A 22,044-nucleotide genomic window follows, 5' to 3' on the forward strand; every position below is an offset into this window, starting at 1 on the left:
TAGAAGAAAGGGCACAGACAAGCAATGATTGATCTACATATCGAAGTATTTACAAGTTAGAAATTCAATCACAAACAGAAAATGAGACAATAAGAATTGTCAATTGACAATCAATTTGATTGACTATAAACCAGAGGGGAAAAAAATGTAATTTGTACTCGTATTGTTGTATCATGAGCTAATGAACGAATCAGTTTCATACGTGTAAATAATGAAAAATCCTTCAGTGGATCGATTGAAATGAAATTGAGTTGACCCCCAGGCTGAGGTCAGCAGACCTAAATGCCGCTTCAGTCAAACTTAACCCCCACCTGGACACCCTGTGTGTGTCCCCTGTCTGGTTTTGACAGCGGCCGTTGTTCCCGAGGGAGGGAGGGAGGGAGGAACTCGTCTCCCCTGATGGCTCACTCGAGGGTGACGGTTTGGAAAGTCCACTTTGACCCTTGACGTCAGGGCTTCAGGAGTGTCTTCAGTCATAGTCAACCCCCCCCCACACACACACGCACACACAGCCTCTCAGTGGCAGTTCGACCTTTCAAATGACCCTTCGACACTGTCCTTGTCAGTCATGCTTTGGTTGTTGCAGTGTGGGATTGGACACAGCAAGATCATGCAAACGTTCAAACGTCCCACTTCCTTTGCAGCTAAAGAATACTAACTTAAAGACAGGTTTGTCCCGTCTTTGATGCTGTGGTGCAGCTACTGTCTTGTCATTGCTGAGAGGAATAAATCATGCTTGTACTTGAACATAAATTGCAGGATTACAAGGCTGTCTGTGGTTTGAGAAAACCGTATAAGTCTCAAAGTGAAACATTGTACAATTACTTTTTAAGAAACACTCTTTGGTTCAACTGCTCACAACTCATATTGACACTAAGGCCACACACTTGTGCCCCGCAAGAAGGTTGGGAACCACTGCTTTAGCACACACCAACACATTCTGCAGAGATAGAATTTATTCATCAGGAAAAAAAAGCCGATTCCTCAAAAACCTCTCTGTTTTTAAAGGTAAACATACATTGCGATGTTAACTTGACACAAAGATACTGTTTTCACTCAGGATGGGCGGTGGCATTGGAGTAAATTGTAACTCTAGCCCATAGCGCCATCTGAAGTCTAACCACAGTACAGCAAGAGCAGAAACTGACACTGAAGATGCAGTGCGACATCTTACTTACAGGTAATGCTTTAAATGTCTGTATAAGTGAGAATGGAAGCAAAAAGTTCAAAACAAAAGCCCATGTTTTAGGTTTGACTCTCTTTTTTTTTTTTAATTTTATCAACCAATCTCAACACTGACACCATATCTGTATTTAGATTTCACATTAAGCAGATTGATCTTTATTATTGATACATTAGAAAAAACAGTTACAATGTTGTAGACCGCAGATTACTGCTGAGATGTATTATCGTCAGTGACGTAATATAAGATGAAAAAAGACCCCCCCCCCCAAAAAAAAAAACCTCTGAAAGAACATGCCACAGAAAAAAATCATAAACATGTTTTTTAATGGAATCCTGAGTACATATGTTTTGTTTTCTAAATTACTAAAGTTCAAATCTTTTAAAGAAACTGATTTACAATGAACAAAATGAAGTGAAATATATTTACATATGTTCAGTACTGCACAAAGCTTCAATAACATGTGACAGATATACAACCTTCTGTTGAAGCATGTCTCAAATACAGGGATATGTAGACTGTAGATATCGGGATCCCTCTGCAGGCGAAACAAAATACTTTAAAGTCAGTCCATGTTCACCATCTGGAGGCGACCCTGGAAACTGCACAGGAAAAACTGCACTGTCTGCAATTCAGATCAATGAAAGACAACTGCGTTTAATATTTTAAAACGTGAATCATGATAACCAAGCAAATATTAGTTAAACCCAATTTTCTACCTCAATAATATAGCTAACACAATAATGTAAAATATAATTGGGAGCCTAAATGTTCTGAACACAGGAACTAGAGTTGAAACTGATCTGATTTGCTGTATTGTAGCAGTTTGACTATTTGTGTTCATGTACTATGTTGCCCATTGTTCTAACACCAAAGTTCTCTATTTCTAACCAAAAATGCAATGACTGCGAATTGTTAATGGGTGTAGTTGCATTATGAGGACACAAAATACAGTGAAATCACTTCTTGCACAGTGGAAGAAAAAAAAAAACTGACTGGAAGCCTGTACACTGTATTTATTTTTTGATTTGTAAAAAAAAAAAAAAAAATTGATAGAATTTAAGGTCTTTCATTTTTAAACAGCTATATTTTACAACAGAGTTTTATTACAAACAACTGGAAGCAAAATTCACCGTATTCCTGGTCTCAACAGAGTAGACTATCATGAATCTTTTTGACGATCTTCGTCAAGAGGTTCTTGACTGGACTGAAAGATGCCACAATCTCTTCAATCTGTTGGATCCTGCAAATACATTAAAATATAAAATATTATAGTGGGTTGTTTTGTTCTTGCTGGTCCTTAAAGAAATTGTGTAATGCAGCTTTAACAGTCCTACCAACAAAGTCTCTATGCTAGCACAACACATGGCTTTAAGTAAGTGTTAAAGTTACATGTACCTCCACCTGAATGTCAAGAGAGTACGAGGTCCTAAATTTGTCAGCTGGTATCTTGAGTCATACTTACGCTGTGCTTCCGATCATGTTTTTAAAGCTCTCTACTTGTAGGACACAGAGGTTGCTGATCAAACTGACGGAGAAGACCACCTCAAACTTGGAAAATTTCTTGAGACTGCTGAAGACGATATGCACTCTTTAAGAAGAAAAACCAAAATATTATACGTTTGTGATGACCTGAGCTTTGTCATAGTTTCAAAAACGCACAATGGAAAATTAGTGAAAAATTTTTGGAGCAGTTTTTTTCCTGATGTGATGTTGAGTAAATGTTGTAAAGTTATTAAGTCAATGTCCATAAGTAACAGTGCCTTAAGCGGTTTAGGGATCAGAAAGATTTGAGGCCATTTGTTCGTCTTTGGACTTCAACTTTATCAAATTCGGGCAAATGGCAAATGTATCCTGGTGCTTTAAAAGAAAATGTGCATGAGGATGTTATCACAGTTTCGAAGCCCCATCCTTAATAAATGCTAATTAAATTAGTTCCCTTAAAGAATTTGTTGTGTAAATTCACCTTTAAAATGTGCTAAATACGGCAAGCAAGCAAGCTATCTTTCAAGAGGAAAAAGTCTTACTGAGTGTCCACACAGCTGACGTCCAGGATATCTAGCCTTAGGCCTCCCCACATTTTCAGCAGGCGCAACTCCTCTCCCAGCAGACGACAGCGACTCACCACCAGGCCAACGTCATGGAGCAGCTGCATACAACAGGAGACAAAAGGTCGTCAGTGGGAAGTTTCAGTCCAACTTAACTGTTCAATGTTACTTCCACCATGGCAAAAACACAATAAAAATGAAAATGGTCCGATTTAAGCACTGACTTATGGCTGTTAGTACCCTCAGTGTAAAGTACAATAGCTGTTCTGGATTCACGAATTGACAGAACTTTAACAAGACTGACCATAAATAAAATGTACATACCGTTGGCACATGTCTGCTTGTTGGGTACTTCTCCACCCAGGAAGTTTCAGTCTCAATGTACTGAGAGAGCAGTTTGTGAACAAGGCGGGCATGGCAATGCGACTTTTTATCTAGTCGGGAGACAAAATGCACAAAATGTACAAAATTGTTTTCACAAAGTACCAGTGACAGCTGTCCCCCATACTTCAAAATATATCATCATTATAAAGGGGCATGGCGAACAATTAACTACTAAAGATTTAAGTAATATTAATAGGGCATGGTAGGCAGTCAGATAGGTGAGTAGATAAGAAATAGACATAAATCTGGATTTGAATCCATGTTAGTCCAAACACAGAGATTTGGAAAATCTATAGCAACTGACAACTCGTGATATTATGTTTTGTATCGTTTTTTTCTCACCATCCAGTAGAAGTTTGAAGGTGATGTGAGATATTTTCCTCTCAGCCTGATTATCAGCTTCAGTTCCTTCAAAAACAATAAAAAAAAAAGGAAAATTTTATATACATACATATTTTTAAAAACTAAAAAAAATTGCTTTAAATGAAAACATAAATCAGTCAAGTCTGCAAACACACTTTCACCCAATATCTACCTAGTACACAGACTACAATTCTATAGTTTGGGTCATAAGCAGTTATAATGACAAACCGTGTCCTGACAAAAATGATTGAGGTGTGGCTAAAAGTGCCACATGTATCTATTTTTCTTTTTTGCCTGTACAAGTGGATAAACATCTTAATTTAAAATGTTAAAACTACAGTAAAAGAGTATTATTGCTGTTCATTATATAGGGAGCTTATGAGCATGCTACTGTAAAAAAAAAAATTTCACCTTTGGACTTTTCATACACCAACTGTAGATGCATGGTCTCATGGAGAAAAGTGTAGATTGAGCAGTTGTCCTTCTTCTCTCCAAACTTCCATTCATTCACCCTGAGGTAAATATACAAAAAGGTATTAACTTGAATATACTTGTGTACAAATACTGAAAACAAAGTCCAATAAAGAGAACTGACTGAAATAAGCTAAGGGCCTCATTAACCAACAGTTGAGGAGGGTAACAGAGAAAACACACGTGAAAATTGTAAAATCAAAGGAGGATTTTCCCAATGTGTGTACTTTAAAGAACAGACCCGGTTCAGCGTAAGCCGGTCCCACATGTTTTTGAAAGCAAGACGTGCCTTAACATGGTAAAACTCATTAAACCTACATATGCAGCATGTAGACATGGCTCTCGAGGTTTCTTGTCTCAGCTTTCAGTCTGTTGAGTTTATTTGAATTCTGCTTCTTCTGCAACTCCAGTTCACACATTTGCCTGTGGCAGGAACAAAGCGAAGAATGAGAAACGATCCAAATTCCCGTCAAATGTTCCATGAAAAAGATACTTATCAATATTCGTAACTCACCTTTCATTATCGGCCAAAGCTTCGGTGACTTTATTCATTTCTGTTTGAGAAAAAAACAACAACATTAAAAAACAAACAAAAAAAACTCCCACTGGCCAATTCAAAAATAAAACAAATAAAAAATTCAATAATCAGAAATCATCCAGTACCACACGTTACCTTCCTGACGTGATTTCAGACTTGGTTTGTCTTCGAAGCCTTTTTCTTCAACTTCAGCAAGTTCTAACAGAAGGGAAAAATAGGTAAGGTGTTTCAGCCGTTTCACCCACTGCTCTACCTGTACGTCCACCCCAAAACCGGCCCTTTCTCTGGTGTGCTGTAGTACTGTTGTTGGTCTGAAGTGTTAAGTCCATTTATAAATTCTGCACAGATAAGGCACACAAACCGAACAGCCATGGGTCAATTTCCTACAATAGCCATACCTTTTTCTAACTCACAAATACAGTCATCCAGACTTCTTATCATTTCATCTGCTTCCCCAATCGTTCCTCTCAACTTCTTTTGCTCATCCTGAAAAGATTAAATAAGGCCAATTACCGTCCGCTTTTAAAAAACTCTCCAATGTTGTAAATCAGAAATTCTGTGTGAAGACTCTTACCAGATTAGCCTGCACGAGATTCGAATACAGGACCTCCTTCATTTCATGTGACTGAGCTTTGCTCAACTTTCTGAAGAAGTTATTTCTCTCTTTTAGTTTTGCACCAAAAGATCTGAGCTGTGGATTCAAACAAATAGTTAAGGTTAGAAATAAGGCAATGCCATTCTTATTGCTACATCTACACACAGCAAAGGGCATCAACTAAACCCAAAAAAACTATTCAACACACATCCTTAAAAAACAAAAAAACAAAAACATGGCAATTATACTGCAAATGGTTATTTATGGAGAATTCAGAAAAAGCAATATTTTCGCTGTGATCATGGTAACAATTAGGAAAACAAATTGCAGTTATAAATAAACTGAATTATCCGCTATCCAATACCTCTTTCTCTGAAAACGTTCTCATCTCTTCCCACAAAGGTCTATTAACAATTTTAAGAGGTTTGTCTAGGTCCTGCATTCGCACCTTCAACCTGCAGAAAAAAAAAAAGAAAAAAAACAGGCCTGTTTCAGGGCTTCATTCGTAAAATCTGAGTTTCCAGAGTTTAAGTGTTATCTTGAACTTCTCATAATAGGGTTACTATGCCACCCCCAATTTTATTCTGTGACTTCTGGCACTCTGCTAAAAGAAGTGATGCTTCGCATATTAAAAAACCGAACAAAAAATTCCTTTGTAAATTACGACAAACTCCTAGTGAGAGTTTTCTGAGGTTTGAAGGGAATTCATGCCAATCTAAAATGAGTTATAAACCCCTCTGATGGAAGTAAAACCACAAGGATAAACAGTTTCATTTGACTAACAATATTTGAATAGTTTTAGTCTTAGTGATAAAAATATTTATACAATCTGACGCATACATACCCCTCCACCTTTTCTGTGAGGTCCACGACATTTGTCTCGTACACCATTTGTTTAGGACGCATGATATGCCGGTCTTTCAATAAATCCATTGGTGTGCGATCTGTGTCTGACAAAAGCTGCAAAAATAAAATAAAAAGTCACAGCACTACACATTGCTCTTATTTTTTAGAATTAAAAAAATATTTTTTGTAATGAATAAAGATGAACCTACTCTGCCAGGAAGGACGCTTTGCCGAGGATTATGGATGACGAAGTCTATGTTGAAGAGGTTAAAGAACTCCAACACTGTAATGGTGCCATCATCCAATTTCTGTACTCAAAACATGGAAGACTGTTAAATAACTGGCATTAAGGAATTGAAATTTCACGGATATTTTTGTAAAATATGCCAGTAATATACCTTTTGTACATCACTTGCATAGTCTTCAAGTTGAGATTCAAACAGGCTTTGTTTAAAAGCTGAAACAAAAAAAAAAGGAAATATATTTCACAAACACACAAACATTACTAATAATTGTATAAAAAGAAGCAAAACATGGGCAAATAAGGATCTTCATCCCATCCATGTGAAACCATGAGAACTTACTTGACTCAAATGTAGCTTCACATCTGATGCTGGCTGTGTGACAACTACTGGAGCAGTCGGTGGTGTGTGTAGTCATGTTTGGAGCTGTAGTATTGTTACCATCACACTCCACAAAATCAGACTGTAATTCCTAACACAACAAAAAAAACATCATGCAAACAACAAAAGGAAAATGCAAGACACGAATGAAAAATGTCTCAAATAACCACACAAAACAAAGTGTAATATAATAAAGCGTTAATTCTCAAATAAAAGCCAGTATAAAGGCCTCACCTTAAATACTAGCTAGCTATTGAGGAGAGGGGAATTACCTTGAAATGCCATCAGCTCAACAATATCAAGTCCTGTCGTACTTACTATCTGCTGCTCTAAATTTCACTTTTAAACGAAATCACTTCAGTCACTAATTAGTCCCTGCCAAATCTATATTCCTACTTTACCACCATCAGTTACTATCAATTACACCCAAAACACTTCATGCATATGTTTCAAACTAAAAGCTGACAAAGAAAAGGCTTGATTACATCCTCTGGCTCATTGAAAGGATTTTAATGTGAATCATCAGTGCAGGAAGTGTTGTGTTTCACTGACAGAAACTGAATCATGCTTGAAAAATGGCAAAAAGAAACTACTGCAAATAATTGGTGAATAAAAACTGTGGTGGGTATGACATGACTGTGAAACGTACATTACCCTGAATTTATCAAAACAACAAATAAAGATGGAGGAGGTTATGAGTTTGGATTAATAGCACATTGAAAAAGGATATATAAAGGACATATTAGGAATATATTAGAGGCTTTTTACTAAAATATGATATAAATATACAAATAAAACAAGGGCAATTAGAAATTAAGGGTTTTTCCTTACAACCTTGGTTTTCTGTAGTTAATAAAAAGTGAATTAAGGTTAATGAAAGCTAAATAAAGGCCCCTGCCATTATCTGAAGAATTTACATTACTCTAATTTGACTTACCATTTGAATGACATCAGTGGCCTTCTCAGTGAATCCTTTCATTCTTTTCTCATCCTCCATATCATTTTCATCTTTTGGCAAAGGTCTCTTTTTTCCATGGACCGCTCTAACTAGGTCCTCCTCAAATACATCTTCCTCTAAAGGCTCATCGATGTTGGACTCCTGGGAATGACTCACTTTTTTAGGGATTTTATGGGGGCTCCTCGTGTCCAGCGTTTCTGACATATCTTCGTAGCTTCCGAGCTCTTCATCGTAAATATCACTTACATCATTGTCAAAGTTGCTCGTTTGACTAGTAACGTTGACAGTTATTGTCCTTGTATGCTCTCCCACAGAATTCACCTTCTTTGGCTCATCGGGTTTGCTTCTCAGGGGGAGTTTCGGCTTAAAGCCTCCCACTGAGAGTCTTGACATAAGTTGTTTAGTCTTCAAGTTGAAAGGGGTAGTAGTAGTTGAGGCTTCTTCTCCTTGTGTAAGACACTGAGCTTGTGTATTATCTTGACTGTTTACCAAACCCATTTCGAGTTCAGGCTCCACTACAGGCAGGGATTTGGCTTTGTCTTTTGAGTTTTTGTCCAAGTCATGGTCCAAATGAGGTAAAGGTGCTGTGCAGCTTTCCATGGCAATAGTATCAGGAGCTATATTTATCATGTGGCTCAAACGCCTTACTTTGGACTGGAGATCGGCTAAACTCATTCGTCTAGACTTCCTCGAACGAAATGCATCAGCATCTTGGTCGACAGCACTGGGTGAACTTTCCATCTTCTGTGATAAAGAAGAAGTTTTATCTCTTGGATCGGGTTCTTTCCTGGCCTCGATTTCATTTGAGTCAAAAGAATCTGGACAGTTTGTGATTGCCACACCATCAGGGTTGGATGAACCCAGTACTTCATTGCTCTGTTGTGAAGTTACCTCTGTATGCTTCAAATGGTCAAAATTGGGGTACGAGTCCTGTGTTGAAGAATGACGCTGAGGGAGTTCATCTGTGCAGGTTTGTCCCAAAATATGGCCCGTTTGAGCTTCAGTCAGATCCATGTTCACACTGTTTTCTGGACAGTCTGTTTCATTGGTTTCATTTTGTGGCTTCTCCATGGTAGCTGGAACAAAACATGGAGCTACATTTTCAGTATCCATGTCAGGCTTCTGTGTTTGAAGCTGGTGAAGGGAGTCATTTGTACTGACACCTTCTAGAGGGCATAGTGCAGCAGGAGTAACTGCTTTAGTGATCACAGGATTTGCCCAGGGCCCACTCATCTTAGACAGGGAGTTTTTAAATCCTGGATCCAGACCGTGTGCTGACGAGGATCTCTTTCTTTCCCCCTTCATCACAGTTAACGGTAAATCCGTATTTCTCTGAGTGGATAAAATGTGTGTTTCTTGGTGTGGAAAAACTGAATCTGATTCTGAATTACTGGCAATATTTACAGTGAGGCAGTGAGTCATATCCATAGCTGCATCATTTGCATTGAACCCCACCGTTTTCTCACCGCAAGTAGGTAAAAAGTCAAAATTTTGTTGTGACTTCGGTCCCAAATGACTTGCAATGTTTACAGTGTGACTTCTTGTCACATCCATAGCTGCATCATTCGCAGTGAACCTCACTGTTTTCTCTCCACATGTAGGTAGAAAATCCACATTTTGGTGTGACAGCAGTTCAAGATCAGTGGCAATGTTTACAGTATGACTTTTTGTCACATCCATAGCTGCATCATTTGCAGAGAACCTCACCGTCTTCTCTCCACAGGTAGGTAAAAAGTCCAAATTCGGGTGGGACTGTGGTTCGAAATGAGTGGCAATGTTGACTGTGTGACTTTGTGTCACATCCATAGCTGCATCATTCGCAGTGAACCTCACCGTTTTCTCTCCACATGTAGGTAGAAAATCCACATTTTGGTGTGACAGCAGTTCAAGATCAGTGGCAATGTTTACAGTATGACTTTTTGTCACATCCATAGCTGCATCATTTGCAGAGAACCTCACCGTCTTCTCTCCACAGGTAGGTAAAAAGTCCAAATTCGGGTGGGACTGTGGTTTGAAATGAGTGGCAATGTTGACTGTGTGACTTTGTGTCACATCCATAGCTGCATCATCTGCAGAAAACCTCACCGTTTTCTCTCTGCAGTTGTCTTCAGCATCAACCTTGACCTGAGGGAGACAGTCATAAAAAAAATTAATAAGCTTTTTATGGAATTCTGAGTTAGCATCATCATTTAATTTTTACTACTTCAGTGCAACTATGCATTAAAAAGAAACAAACAATACAAAACAGGCTACAACACCACTCTAAAAAAAAAAAAAAAAAAAAAAAAAAAAAAAAAAAGAAAACTTAATTCATGCAATCCTTGCAACATACCACTAACTAAAGAGAATACACCGAATACAACTATCAGGATTTAAACAAATACATATTATCATCTTATAAAATTATTAGAGTGAACGTGTTGGCCAACAGTTGTAGATACACACATTAAATAAACATATCAACATTAGCATTCATTCAGAGTCATGTATCTGTCCTCTTCATGAATAAATACTTACTCTACTTTTAGGTTTATTTTGGTCTCCAGCAACTATCAGACTATTAATGCTCACCTGATGTCTTTGCATCTTTGTCTTCAAAGAAGTCTTCAACAAGTTTTCCATACCTACATGTGGAAATTAAATTTTAAAATTAAAGTGAATTGAGACACTATGGAGGTGTCTCACAGTTCATTTATTACAATCTGTTTAACTGCTTTATTCCAGATACCAGGAAAAACACTACATGAAATAAAACATCATCCCTAAACACATTATAAAATTTGGATTTTTAAAGCCAAATAGCATAAATCACATTGCCAAAATAACAATTTGTTCTTTAGCTCAAATGTTATATTTTCAATTCATGATTTCATTCTAACCATAGTCCTGAATGTCCAATTTTGGGTTGGATATTATTCTCCCTCCAGAGTTTTTGGTCTGCAGTTCATCTGAGGTAAAAATCTGGAAGGTTTGTTGTTTCCATACCTTTACACTTAGATGATCCAGGTACTTTGCTGCTCTGCACTTGTGAAGTCAATTCTGTTTTCTTCAAGTTACCACTTTGGGGGTACATTTCTTGTCTGGGAAAAAGACACTGAAGAGGATGGTCTGTGTCCATGATTCCTAAAATCTGGCCTGTTTGAGCCTCAGTCATATCCATGCTTACATCATATTCGGGACAGATTGTACCCCCATTAGATGAGTCTCTAATGTTAGAGGATGGTGCAGCCGTCGGTGTCATTCTTGCAATCTCAGGATCAACGCTGGGGTCACTTGGTTTTGAGAAACTCGTAAGGAAGTTATTGAATCCTTTATCCAAACTGTGTGCAGTTGAAGACCTGTCTCTGGGTGGACCACATTTCTCACCTTCTTGTTTCTTCACAAGAACTGAATCTGATACTAAATTGCTGGCAATATTTACAGTGAGGCACTGGGTCATATCCATAGCTGCATCGTTTTCATTGAACCCCACCGTTTTCTCTCCGTAGGAAGGTAAAAAGCCAGAATTTTGGTGTGACTGCAGTTTGAAATCAGTGGCAATGTTGACAGTGTGACTTCGTGTCACATCCATACAGGCATCATCTGCAGAAAACCTCACCGTTTTCTCTCTGTAGTCATCTCCTGTGTCAAACTGTCAAACGAAAAAGTAAAGTAAGTGTATTGTCACATTCCTTCATTATTAATAAAGCATTATTATTTCAAGGCCACCATAAAAACAAAGTCATCTACCATTTGCTAAAAGAAAGAAATAAATGCAGTCACTGGGATTCTGCATTACTTGAGCAATGTGTTTATTTGAGGAGATGTGAATCACTAGTGTGTAACAACACAGTACAAACCAAATACAGCTATCGTGAAGGAATTTTTCCTTCCTGAAGTCTTCAGATAGTATTAGGCAATGTTTGCACAAGTCACTTACAAGTGGGCCCTAAAAAACAATAGTTCACTGTCTGTCTAGGACAGCTGTAAAGACACTGTTAGGGTCTAACTGGTCCAGTCCCCAATGGCAGCTCCCATAGCAACCAAGGTTGTAGCACAGACCCTACGCTCGTAAAGATATGACAAACCGAGCCTGCAGGGAAGATGAGTTTCGGAAAGGGGGGACATTACACAGTGTTAACTTGTATTGCTCATCCCAATCCTCATTGGCCGAGCTTCAATAAATGCTCTTGCTTAAGACATCTAGGTCTCCTGAAACTTCTTCCATTGCAAGTTAACCAGCTCACAGATTTCCATCACAGCTTAACTTCATTTGAAATACACAGTGTTCAGTGCGAGTAAGCTGTATAATAATTCGTTCTGGAAAAACAAAAGTAAGTGAATAGACAAGCCCACCTGATGTCTTTGCACCTTTCTGTCTCCTGTCTTTAAGGATGGCTTCAGTGAGGTCTCTGTACCTAATGTGGAGATAAGGAATTTAATAACCAAATTCCCCCATTTGAAGATTATTAAAATTAATTATGGCACTTCTAAAGTTGTTCTTCGTCCTAAACATGTAAGCAAAATATAGGTTTTAAAATCCATACATCATAATTTAAATCAGCAAAATAACAATCATAACCAAATGTTATATTTTTGGCCTATGGTCGCATTTTGTTTGCTCCCACTCAAAATAAACTGGAGGGTTGTGGTTTCCATACCTGTACGCTTAGATGATCCCAGTGCGTCACTGTTCTTCAGTCCTGAAGTCATCTCTGCTTTCTTCAGACTTTCACTGTGGGGGTACATATCTTGTGTCGGAAAAAGAAACTGAAAAGGATCATCTGAACCAGTGATTCCTATAATGTGGCCTGTTTGAGCTTCAGTCATATCCATGCTCACGTCATTTTCAGGACAGATGGCAGCTCCAATAGATGATCCTCCAAAGCGCCGGCTTGTATTTAGTGACCCATTATCTTTGCCTACATCAGCCCTTGGTGTTTTAAGCTGGGACAGGGAGCTGTGTGTGTTAATAGTTTCTTTAGAGAATGCTGCAGTAGTGGGTACCATTCTTTCAATCACAGGATTAACACTGAGGCCACTTGGTTTAGAGAGACTTGCAAGGAAGTTCTTAAATTCGGGATCCAAACCCTTTGTTGACGTTTGCTGAGGGGCTGATGCACCATGGGCAATATTAACAGTGTGACTCTGAGTCATGTCCATGAACTCATTTTCTGCAGTGAACATTATCGTTTTCTCTCTGCATTCATTTCGTGCATCAAAGTTGACCTGAAAGAGAAAAGGTACTTTGTTACATCATACTAAGACATTTGCTTTCAAGTTTAATCTGTAATGGGCATTGAAAGTGAAAGCATTTTGAAAATTATACTGATGCATGTCAACTCCCATATACATAAGCTGATTTTCCCAAACTGAGCATATAAATACATTCAATGTTGTACTTTTCATATGGTCTTTCGTATCAGTGGATGTCAGTAAAGAATAAAGGATTATTTTCAGACAGCAAAGTAAATTTACAATAAATCTCACCTTGTCTTTTGGATGAGAAGCATGCAAGGGACTCTTCCAGGATGCCATATCTAAATAGATAAATAAAATAGATAGATAAAAAAAATTAATCGAAATCTATTTCAATAATCTAAGAACCATTTGAGTCATTTTTAAGCAAAAATGCCAAATATTTGCTGGTTTCAGTCTCTCAAAAGGGAGAGTTTGATGCATTTCTTTGTTGTAAATGATACTAAACAGAATATTTCTGGGTTTAAGACTGTTGATCGGACAAAACAAGACATTTGAAGATGTTACATTGGACTGCTGGAAATTAAAATAGGCACTTTTCACTATTTTCTGACATTTTACACATCAGTTAATCAAGAAAATAATCTGCAGATTAATCAATAATGACAATAATCATTATTTGCAGCCCTAAACAATATGCAACTTTAATTAACTTCATAAACAATTTTTCAACATACCAGTTATTTGTCCACTCCCTTCATCTGTGATCACTTTTTGGACCCTTTAGACAAGAAAACAGAAAAAAATCTTGTCACTCATTCACATTAGAATTTTGACTGGTTTGATCAGAATTTATACCAAAAAATACTTAATGTCTTATTGAACTAACAAACCAAGTGATAGTGTAAGTAATCTCACCTATTCTCAGTAGTTGCTACTGCTGCGGAAAAAGGTTTGGACAAACGTTACAAAGCCACTTCCAACGGATTATGACATTCTGGCTTTCTGATGCCAATTATCAAGACAAGACATGATGTACACTAGTAATGAAAGAATTAACCCATTAATCAGCTATTTTATTGACAGAAACTTCAGTACCTTTGGGGTCAGAATATCCCAGGAATTCACTGCTCTGTTGCTGTTTGGTCTTCTTCATCTCGGTCGTCTGTGATACTCTTTTGTCAGAGTGGGCATACATTTCATGAGTTGGAAAAAGACACTGAAAAAGATTGTCGTCATCAGTGACTCCCAAGATGCGGCCCGTCAGAGCTTCAGTCATATTCATGCTAACATCAACTTCTGGACAGAGTACACTTCCATTAGACAATTCCCCGGTCTTCCTGGATTTATTAGCTGACTTCTCCATCATAGCTGAAAGTGAAGTTGGAACCTGGTTCTCTTTGTCCACATCAGCCTTTTGTGTTTTAATACGGTCAAGGGAACTGTTTGTCTCAACAGTGGCTAAAGAGGAGGGGCCACTAGGTTTAGAGAGACTTGCAAGGAAGTTTTCAAATCCCGGATCCAAACTAGGAACTGATGAGGACATGTTTCTCCTCTCGACACTTAAATCCATGTTCCTGCCAGTGGGTAGTGATACTGACCCATTTGTCACGTTTACAGTATGACTTAGGGTCATATCCATGGATGGATCATCTGCATTGAACATCACTGTTTTCTCTCCACCAGTAGGTAAAATGTCGTAGTTCTGGAGGGAAATATCTGCAAGTAATTCGGCATCACTGGCAATGTTTATAGTGTGACTGTGGGTCATGTCCATGAATGCATGATCAGTGGAAAACATCACTGTTTTCTCCCCGAAGTCTTCCCCAGTATCGAAGTTGACCTGGTGAAGTAACTTTATGTCAGTGAACGGTAACTAAATATTCAAGTTTTACATGAAACACTAATGAAAAATTATTATAAAGCTTTATAATAATATAATAAATATTATTATTATAACAAAGCAATTCAACCATTTATTGCCTGTAACAGTGGTAAGAAATACGAAATTGATAAAACAGCAAAGCAACACTGCAAAGTGACTTCAAGCTCACCTTATCCTGTTGTTGAGAAGCATGCAGAGGAGCATTCAAAAGGGTTTCCATTCCTAAATTTGGAGACTTGAATTTAGTAAAAGCTATCTTACATTGCAACAAATTATCTATGCATTTAGTATTAATTGTTTTAAGAAAAAAAAAGTTAATCTTTCTACCCATGATCTGTTGTACCCCATCTTCAGTAACCGCCACCTGGACCCTTACACAAAATAATAAACAATGTTAAGACAAATTTAAAATTATCATCTGAAATACAGCTGAGCTTGACAGGATCAAGTCAACTTACTTATTTTGTGTGGTTGCCCCTGCTGTGGAATAACACAGGATAAATATTACAAAGCTGCTTAAATTAAAAAAAAAAGATGTGCTTGTAAATATTACAACGCATTTACTACGTACTTGCTGTCATTAACTCTTGTAAAGGACTTCGGCCTGGAGAAGCATTTTTCCCATCCCTGTAAAGATAAAGATTAATTGGGATGAAATATCATTGTATTTGTATATGAAAAATGAAATGACTTTGGTTCAACTAGTGTCTCACTTTGAAAACAGAAGAACATCGTTGGCAGGGGCAAAACTGACTCTTCTTGAATTCCTTTTTTCCACAGGTTTGGCACATTCGACCTTAATTAAAGTAAAAAGAATATAAAAAGGTTAAATGTACTTAAGGATACTTAAAAATATATATTATGGTGTCAGGTAAAAAACTCAAACTAAGCAATCCATGTACCACATTTTCCTGTTGCTCTGGGTCAGGGAATCTGGCCGATTTCCGTGGTGCTTTTAAAATCTGAAATAAATTGCAAATGATATGGCTCAGATTTATTCACGGACAAGTAAAAAGTATACATATTTGTCTATAAAATTATTTGTAGCACTGACCGAGGAAATGCGCCGCCTAGAGAATCCACTGATTTCGCTGTAACACAAAACATGAAACACAGTGAGCTCTGGTGTACGTCCATGTGAGGTGGTTACTATTGTATACAATTTGGATCCAGCCAAATCTCAAGACACATGTCAATGCCATGGCCTTTAAGTAATGTGTAGACAGCACACATAACTCATTCACATTCACTCACTCATTCTTTGCAGGTTCCTGGGGCTCCATCTTCAACTGTGAAAATATAAAAACACGGTTTCATTCCAGTAAATCACAGCTTCTGCGGTATAAGATTGAAGTTACGTTGATAAGACATGGCCTTTTCAGTGACATACAGTGCTGTGCTAAAGTTTTAGGCACTTTGGATGTTTAGATTCTTATCCATCGTGCAACACCATCAGGGCAGCGTCTGATCATTACCAAAGTCATTCTGCAGCATGACAACGAGCCCGAGCATACAGCCAGAATCATAAAGAACTGTCTTCAGAGACCAGAAGAACAACATAAACAACATTGGCGAGTCAGTCTGGGATGACATGAAGAGACAGAAGACACTGAGATGGTGTAAATCCACAGAAGAACTGTGGCAAGTTCTCCAAGATGTTTGGAACAACCTACCTGCCAAGTATCTTGAAAAACTGTGCGCAAGTGCTGTTTTAAAGCCATAGGGTGGTCACACCAAATATTTATTTTATTTTGGTTTTTTCTGTTTACTGGACTTTGCACTAAGTTAAGTGATAACTAAAAACTACTCATTACATTGTTTTTGAGCAAACTTTACGTTTGCACAGTACTGTATATGGTAAATATGCCTGAACCACCATTGGCATACTGCACGAACGGCCATCGCACCAAATTAATAACAAACTAAATCATATTTTTGGGTGAGTCAGATGACAAAGCCTGTCAGAAGCCACGGTACGTTTGATAATTGTGCCTCAATGACATCAGGGAAACCTCGGACAGTATAAACATTTGCAGTGAGTTTTTGACTTTTCTAACTTTATCACCAAGTTTATTACGCTGCTCTATACGGAAACGTTTTTGCACAGTAATAGATTTTATCGACACAAAGCTGAAATGAGCACCTAATAAGTAGGTAAGACGTCAGCCGGACACGGATGCCCCCCTTGTCAACAAACGCCAACCATCCCGCCGTAAAACAAATTTTACCCAATTCGTTAATGAGTTCGTAATTTCTTTTCGTTTAATACGGAAAAAAAACGTAAACATTTACTGACCTCGCTGGCAAGAATAAAACACTGACTTAAAGTGCGCTTATTTATTTAATGCTAACGCTCATGTTAGCTTGCCATTCACAATATGAACAAGAAAACAACGGAGCACCAAAGAATCATTACAGCGCATACCTTGTAGGTGGTACGGGTTAATCCCTCGGCCTTTACAACGGTCACGGTTTTGTTATTTCTTATTAACAAACTTAAAATACTTTTCCATGTCGCCTCGTTTTAAATGGGTCGGTGTGCGAACCTGCGAACTGGAGATAACGTCAACGAGCGTCGATGCTAACGTCTGGAGTTTTGAATTTAGCCGCCTCCACGCATGCGCGATGCACGATGGGCGCCCGTGGCCGTCGTCGACTTTCGCCTGTTTATTTCTGTTACCGCAGCAGAGTAACCTCGACAAAAGCATGCCAATAAAATATTACACGACGTTTCGTAATTTGACAATTGAAAATCATTTGACAACCCAGACATAGTAAATGTACTTCATTCGTACAGGAAATAACGTAAACAGACCGGAATTGACAACAGAGGGCGGGACGTTTTTAAAATTGGTGCGGCACAGTTTTGACTGTTGACAAATCTCATTTAACGTATCCATAAAGGTAAGCACTGGTGTTTTGTTATATCTCAAAACCATATCTCACATATTAGCATGTTTCAGTTATGTTGAACGCTGAACTTATACTCAAGCCAATCGAACTAGAGCTTGTTGTGGTACTTTTTTGTACTCCTGCACTGAATGTTGTATTTGAGGGAAACCCCCCCCCCACCAAATTCCATTCAAAATCTGTCAATTTTTATGATCCGCGTAATAGCAAATTTATCGGGATTGGCGAACCATGTTTTAGCTGTTGAATCTTTGGAATAAATATAAGCAGACCCTGTCAGAAAAGAGACTAACTTGTTCAATTATAGTCAACAAGCCGATTCTGTAACGATGTCCAGGCTAGACTAAAATCTAACGTTACTTAACCAGATTAATTGTCAATAAAGGTGGCCCTGTCCTGGCTGGCATCGCGAAGAGAAAAATGTCTTCAAAAATTCCTAGAGGTGAGCAGACTTATTTAGTCGTTATTTTTTTTTACTTTGTAGGCCATCAAATGGAGATGTATTTTAATCTAATAAAGTCAGACAAAGCCGATGTCTGATTACCAATCTAATGTGTCTTCCAGGTGTGCAGTTACCTGCAGAAACGAAGAAAACAGGTCATAAATTTGAATCCAGAGACACAGCAAATGCGGCCCAAAAATCAGATGGTATCCTTAAACCTCAAAAAGAAAACGTAGCAAGGTAAGAACAAAGTTATGACATACACAAATGGCATAGATGGTCACTCAGAGGTCCACTTAAGCAGGATGTAATGCTAATCTCTGTCACTTACTGTACTGCATATTCTTATAGGCTAATAAACATGATGCCAAAACCGGTTTTATTTTTGTTTTTCTCAGTTTAACGCAGAAGGTAGTACAAAACTTAAGATACCACACAGCTCAAAAGGAGGAGAAAGAGAGAAAAAGAGAAACAAAAAAAAAATGTAATATTAGAAATAGACAAAAAGGCAAGGATTTCAAGGGTGAGAGACTGACTTTAACAATATATAGTTTACAGTTTGGTTCATGGGACTGTTTAATTATCTCCCTTTTCCTGAAGCAATCCCGTGCAGCAGGCAGTCAGCCTATCATCAGACACCAGTCAACCACTACACGCGAACACGGTGCCGATTGTAGATAAAATTCAAGAGGAAATGCCAAATTTTCCTGCTGACATGACACGGAAATGACAAAGCAGAGCTTTCAGTTTTTTAACCTTCCTACAGAACGGTTAGGGGATTGGCGGTAAATAATGGGAGTGAGTACAAAAACGTAGAGTGAAATAGAAAGTAAGTACATGAAGTGAGTGCTCCATCTAGTCCAGAGAAACCTGGACTTAGTAGCATAAGATCTTCACAACCTCCCATCTTCTCCTTTCTATCTGGTATTTTTTGGTGTAAATCATCAAAACCTATGCCTGATACCTGCCGCGCTCCGCATGTTTGCTTCGCAGCTGTTGAATTAAAATGTTTTCACTTTTGCCTTCCAGAAAAAATGCTGCCCCTAAAGCTCACAAAGGGTAAGTCGTGCATTATACTGCACATCCGGGCCATGCAGTGGGCTTCAGGCTTGTTTTCACAACTTTATGTTGCACTCTTCCACAGGGTCTCCACCAGGTATGGGCAACAGGCAGAGCTCAAGGAGCAAAATCAGCATCTGATGACTGTTAACGACGAGCTGCAGAAAAACCTCACAGAGACACAGGTACAGGAAGTACTTGTAGGATTGTAACAAAACTAAGTACTTTTATTAATACTCAAGTGTTATTTATGAATAATTAGGCTCTTGTTAGAATACATGTCACTAGTTGGTTGTCAGCTGTAATTGTACAGCATTTATTCCTTTTCTTTTTTCTTTTTTTTTCACCTTATGCTATTAGAATTTGTGTTGCCTTGCGTAAGTCCTTGTTCTATTGCAGCAAAGAGTAGCTGAGTTGGAGCTGCAGTTCAGTGACCTTGAAAAGGAGAATGCAGAGTTTCAGAAAAACCTGAAGGACTGTCACGTTCTCCTAGTCGCAGCAAAAATAGACCCAGGTGACTACATATCCCTAATTTCAAAATGTGCTTTTGTCTGCGCAGTTTCAGTCGCTGCTGGGTAGATATTTACGTGAAATCTCCTGGACTCTTAGTTTTAGGAGAAAGGGTTGGAGAAGCTGCACAAGAGAATGAAGATCAAAGGAAAGAAGCTATGGTACATACACTTTATTTCTGTTTTCTTACATGATGTTATACATATTTAAAGACACATTTTATTTGTTATGTGCTTTATCAAACTTCACATCCGAGTACATTTTAATCAAAGTTCCACAAATAACCACACACTGGGATATAGAGGAAAATAGAAAAGTGCACTTATTAATTTGTTCCATACCTCATAATCACACAAGTCCCAACAATGAAAGAAGTTACTTTTTTTTTTTTTTTTACATTATTCAAATCTACAACATACTTGTATTCTACACACACAAGCGTTTGGTTATTATAGACAATAGCATCTAGTCAACACATCTTTCCTTGTCTCTATTTCAGAGTGTCTCCGCAGACCTGCTGAATGAATTGAGGACATTTGGTGACATTGCGTCACAGCAACGTGCTCGGCTAGAGGTGAATCAAAATAGTCACTGAAAGATTTTGCATTGACAAAATTTCTGCTGTTTTGTTGTAGATGATTTTAGGGATGTCTGCAGTGTATTTGAAATGTGCCCTCATTCCCACACACCTGTAGGAAATCCAAAAAACAATGACAGACCTCACTAAGGCACGAGAACGTATGATGCAGGAGAGGGAGGACTTTTCCCTGGAGGCTGCTGAATTGGAAAAAGCTCTCAAGGAAGCAGAGGCTCTCTTACTGTAAAAGTGTACAATAATCTCTCAATTCAAAAGAATCTTTGTGTGTTAATATTTAATGTGTGTTTTAATGTTACTGTGACTGAAAATGAATAAAGGAAATTAACATTCTTTTTTCCTCACGTTCCTCGTCTCTTCATATTTCAGCCAATTTCACATTCTTATGGCTTCAACAGGATGTAAAATATTTTTTAGTATGTCACCTCATTTAGAATTACCTGTGTCCTGTTTGAGAGAAAGCTTTATTTTTACAGTATGTCTACAACTGACGATATTTTGTATCTAAGTTGAAGATTAGAGGGGCCTGAAAATGTAATTTAAAAAAAAAAATACCAAGCATTGAAGAGACTCAAGTCAAAGATTTTTTAAATGTTTTGCAGTTTACCATTTGAATGTCGTTCACATATTGTTGGTACATTTCACTGTTGCATTAAAAGAGGGCCTGAAAGTCATTCATTTAACTGCACGAGACATACACCCTTTCCGATCCCCACTATATGATTATGTCGGAACCAAATTGTGGTCATAAATATGAGATAAACTGTAGTAGTAAAGCAATTGACCTATATACTAATAATTATCAATGAATATGACAGGAAATAAGCCTGCTATTGCAGCACTCTATTACAATGTTATGCATCCGAACACCTCACGGTCAATTCTTTGTACTTGCTTGCAGTCTGTACATCTAGCGGACCATGAACTCCTCGTCACTCGTCAGTCCCCGTTGGTCCTCCAAGGAGTTACTTTTTGTCTGGCAGATTGTTGTAGGGGTTCTCGAAGATATCTAGATGAGTTTTAAGAGTGTTGCTGTCTGAGTTATCATTACCACTCGCACTAGCGTTTGTCTCCCTTGGGCGCCTGTTGTTGTAGTAGTAGATGAACAGGAAGAAACCTGCCGAGTAAAGAAAGATGGTCACTCACGGGGTCAGGTTTTTGTCCTTTATCCCTATTTTACGCTCACTGTTCATAGGTAGGCTTTATCCCCACAGCCATACTTCCTTTCACTCCCATTGAATATGCTGTTTCGGTTTGTCTTTCAGATTTCAGCTCGGTGAGCAGGGGGAGATGATGCAAGATTGTCATTCAGGGCAAAAACATGACTCCATATTTCAACCAACGCTACAGTAAGAAAATGGTAGAGCACTCTGATTTGAGTCAAATAATAGAAAATTGGGTATGTCAGGATACCCGCAGGCCTTGAAAAGTCTTAAAAAGCATTAAAAATGAAAAA

General features: G+C 38.1%; 2 protein-coding genes across 5 annotated transcripts; one reads left to right on the top strand and one right to left on the bottom strand.

Annotated features, from left to right (window-relative positions):
- Positions 1-998: 998 nt before the first annotated feature.
- Positions 999-17,678, bottom strand: knl1 (kinetochore scaffold 1). 4 transcript variants are annotated; one of them, XM_040125538.1, is made up of 35 exons: positions 17,498-17,678; positions 16,327-16,361; positions 16,127-16,163; positions 15,975-16,034; positions 15,786-15,868; positions 15,644-15,699; positions 15,531-15,552; positions 15,400-15,443; positions 15,242-15,294; positions 14,286-15,030; positions 14,106-14,124; positions 13,925-13,968; positions 13,479-13,528; positions 12,650-13,217; positions 12,345-12,406; positions 10,995-11,640; positions 10,581-10,633; positions 7,989-10,133; positions 7,013-7,142; positions 6,827-6,885; positions 6,638-6,736; positions 6,427-6,542; positions 5,947-6,037; positions 5,562-5,678; positions 5,386-5,473; positions 5,123-5,185; positions 4,964-5,003; positions 4,768-4,872; positions 4,390-4,490; positions 3,958-4,023; positions 3,556-3,665; positions 3,211-3,332; positions 2,649-2,774; positions 2,317-2,426; positions 999-1,808 (listed from the first exon to the last, which is right to left on the bottom strand). In XM_040125538.1, the coding sequence occupies exons 2-34, from the start codon at positions 16,353-16,355 to the stop codon at positions 2,330-2,332; spliced, it is 6,246 nt and encodes a 2,081-aa protein (XP_039981472.1). In that variant the 5' UTR covers positions 16,356-16,361; positions 17,498-17,678; the 3' UTR covers positions 999-1,808; positions 2,317-2,329. The 4 variants fall into 4 exon arrangements, with proteins under 4 accessions (XP_039981472.1, XP_039981471.1, XP_039981470.1 ...); XM_040125537.1 differs by having other exon boundaries at positions 999-1,721; positions 14,106-14,127; XM_040125536.1 differs by having other exon boundaries at positions 999-1,794; positions 14,106-14,127.
- A 12-nt stretch (positions 17,679-17,690) lies between these two features.
- Positions 17,691-20,943, top strand: knstrn (kinetochore localized astrin (SPAG5) binding protein). Its single transcript, XM_040125539.1, has 9 exons — positions 17,691-17,976; positions 18,368-18,424; positions 18,547-18,664; positions 19,454-19,483; positions 19,569-19,668; positions 19,883-19,997; positions 20,093-20,154; positions 20,493-20,567; positions 20,689-20,943. The coding sequence occupies exons 2-9, from the start codon at positions 18,403-18,405 to the stop codon at positions 20,815-20,817; spliced, it is 651 nt and encodes a 216-aa protein (XP_039981473.1). The 5' UTR covers positions 17,691-17,976; positions 18,368-18,402; the 3' UTR covers positions 20,818-20,943.
- The last annotated feature ends 1,101 nt before the right edge of the window (positions 20,944-22,044 follow it).

Source organism: Xiphias gladius, chromosome 4, assembly GCF_016859285.1.
Source record: "Xiphias gladius isolate SHS-SW01 ecotype Sanya breed wild chromosome 4, ASM1685928v1, whole genome shotgun sequence".
Classification (NCBI taxonomy): Eukaryota; Metazoa; Chordata; class Actinopteri; order Istiophoriformes; family Xiphiidae; genus Xiphias; species Xiphias gladius.

Bases quoted from the DNA above. Each gene is read 5' to 3' on its own strand.
- knstrn (XM_040125539.1), top strand. From the start codon at position 18,403: ATGTCTTCAAAAATTCCTAGAG. The intron at 18,665-19,453 runs GTAAGAACAAAG...TTTGCCTTCCAG, and splicing joins CAAAAAGAAAACGTAGCAAG to AAAAAATGCTGCCCCTAAAG. The intron at 20,568-20,688 runs GTGAATCAAAAT...ACACACCTGTAG, and splicing joins AGCAACGTGCTCGGCTAGAG to GAAATCCAAAAAACAATGAC.
- knl1 (XM_040125537.1), bottom strand. From the start codon at position 16,355: ATGGAGCCCCAGGAACCTGCAAAGAATGA. The intron at 6,038-6,426 runs GTATGTATGCGT...TTTTTTCTGCAG, and splicing joins CTCACAGAAAAGGTGGAGGG to GTTGAAGGTGCGAATGCAGG. The intron at 5,004-5,122 runs GTAACGTGTGGT...TTTCTCAAACAG, and splicing joins TCTGAAATCACGTCAGGAAG to AAATGAATAAAGTCACCGAA.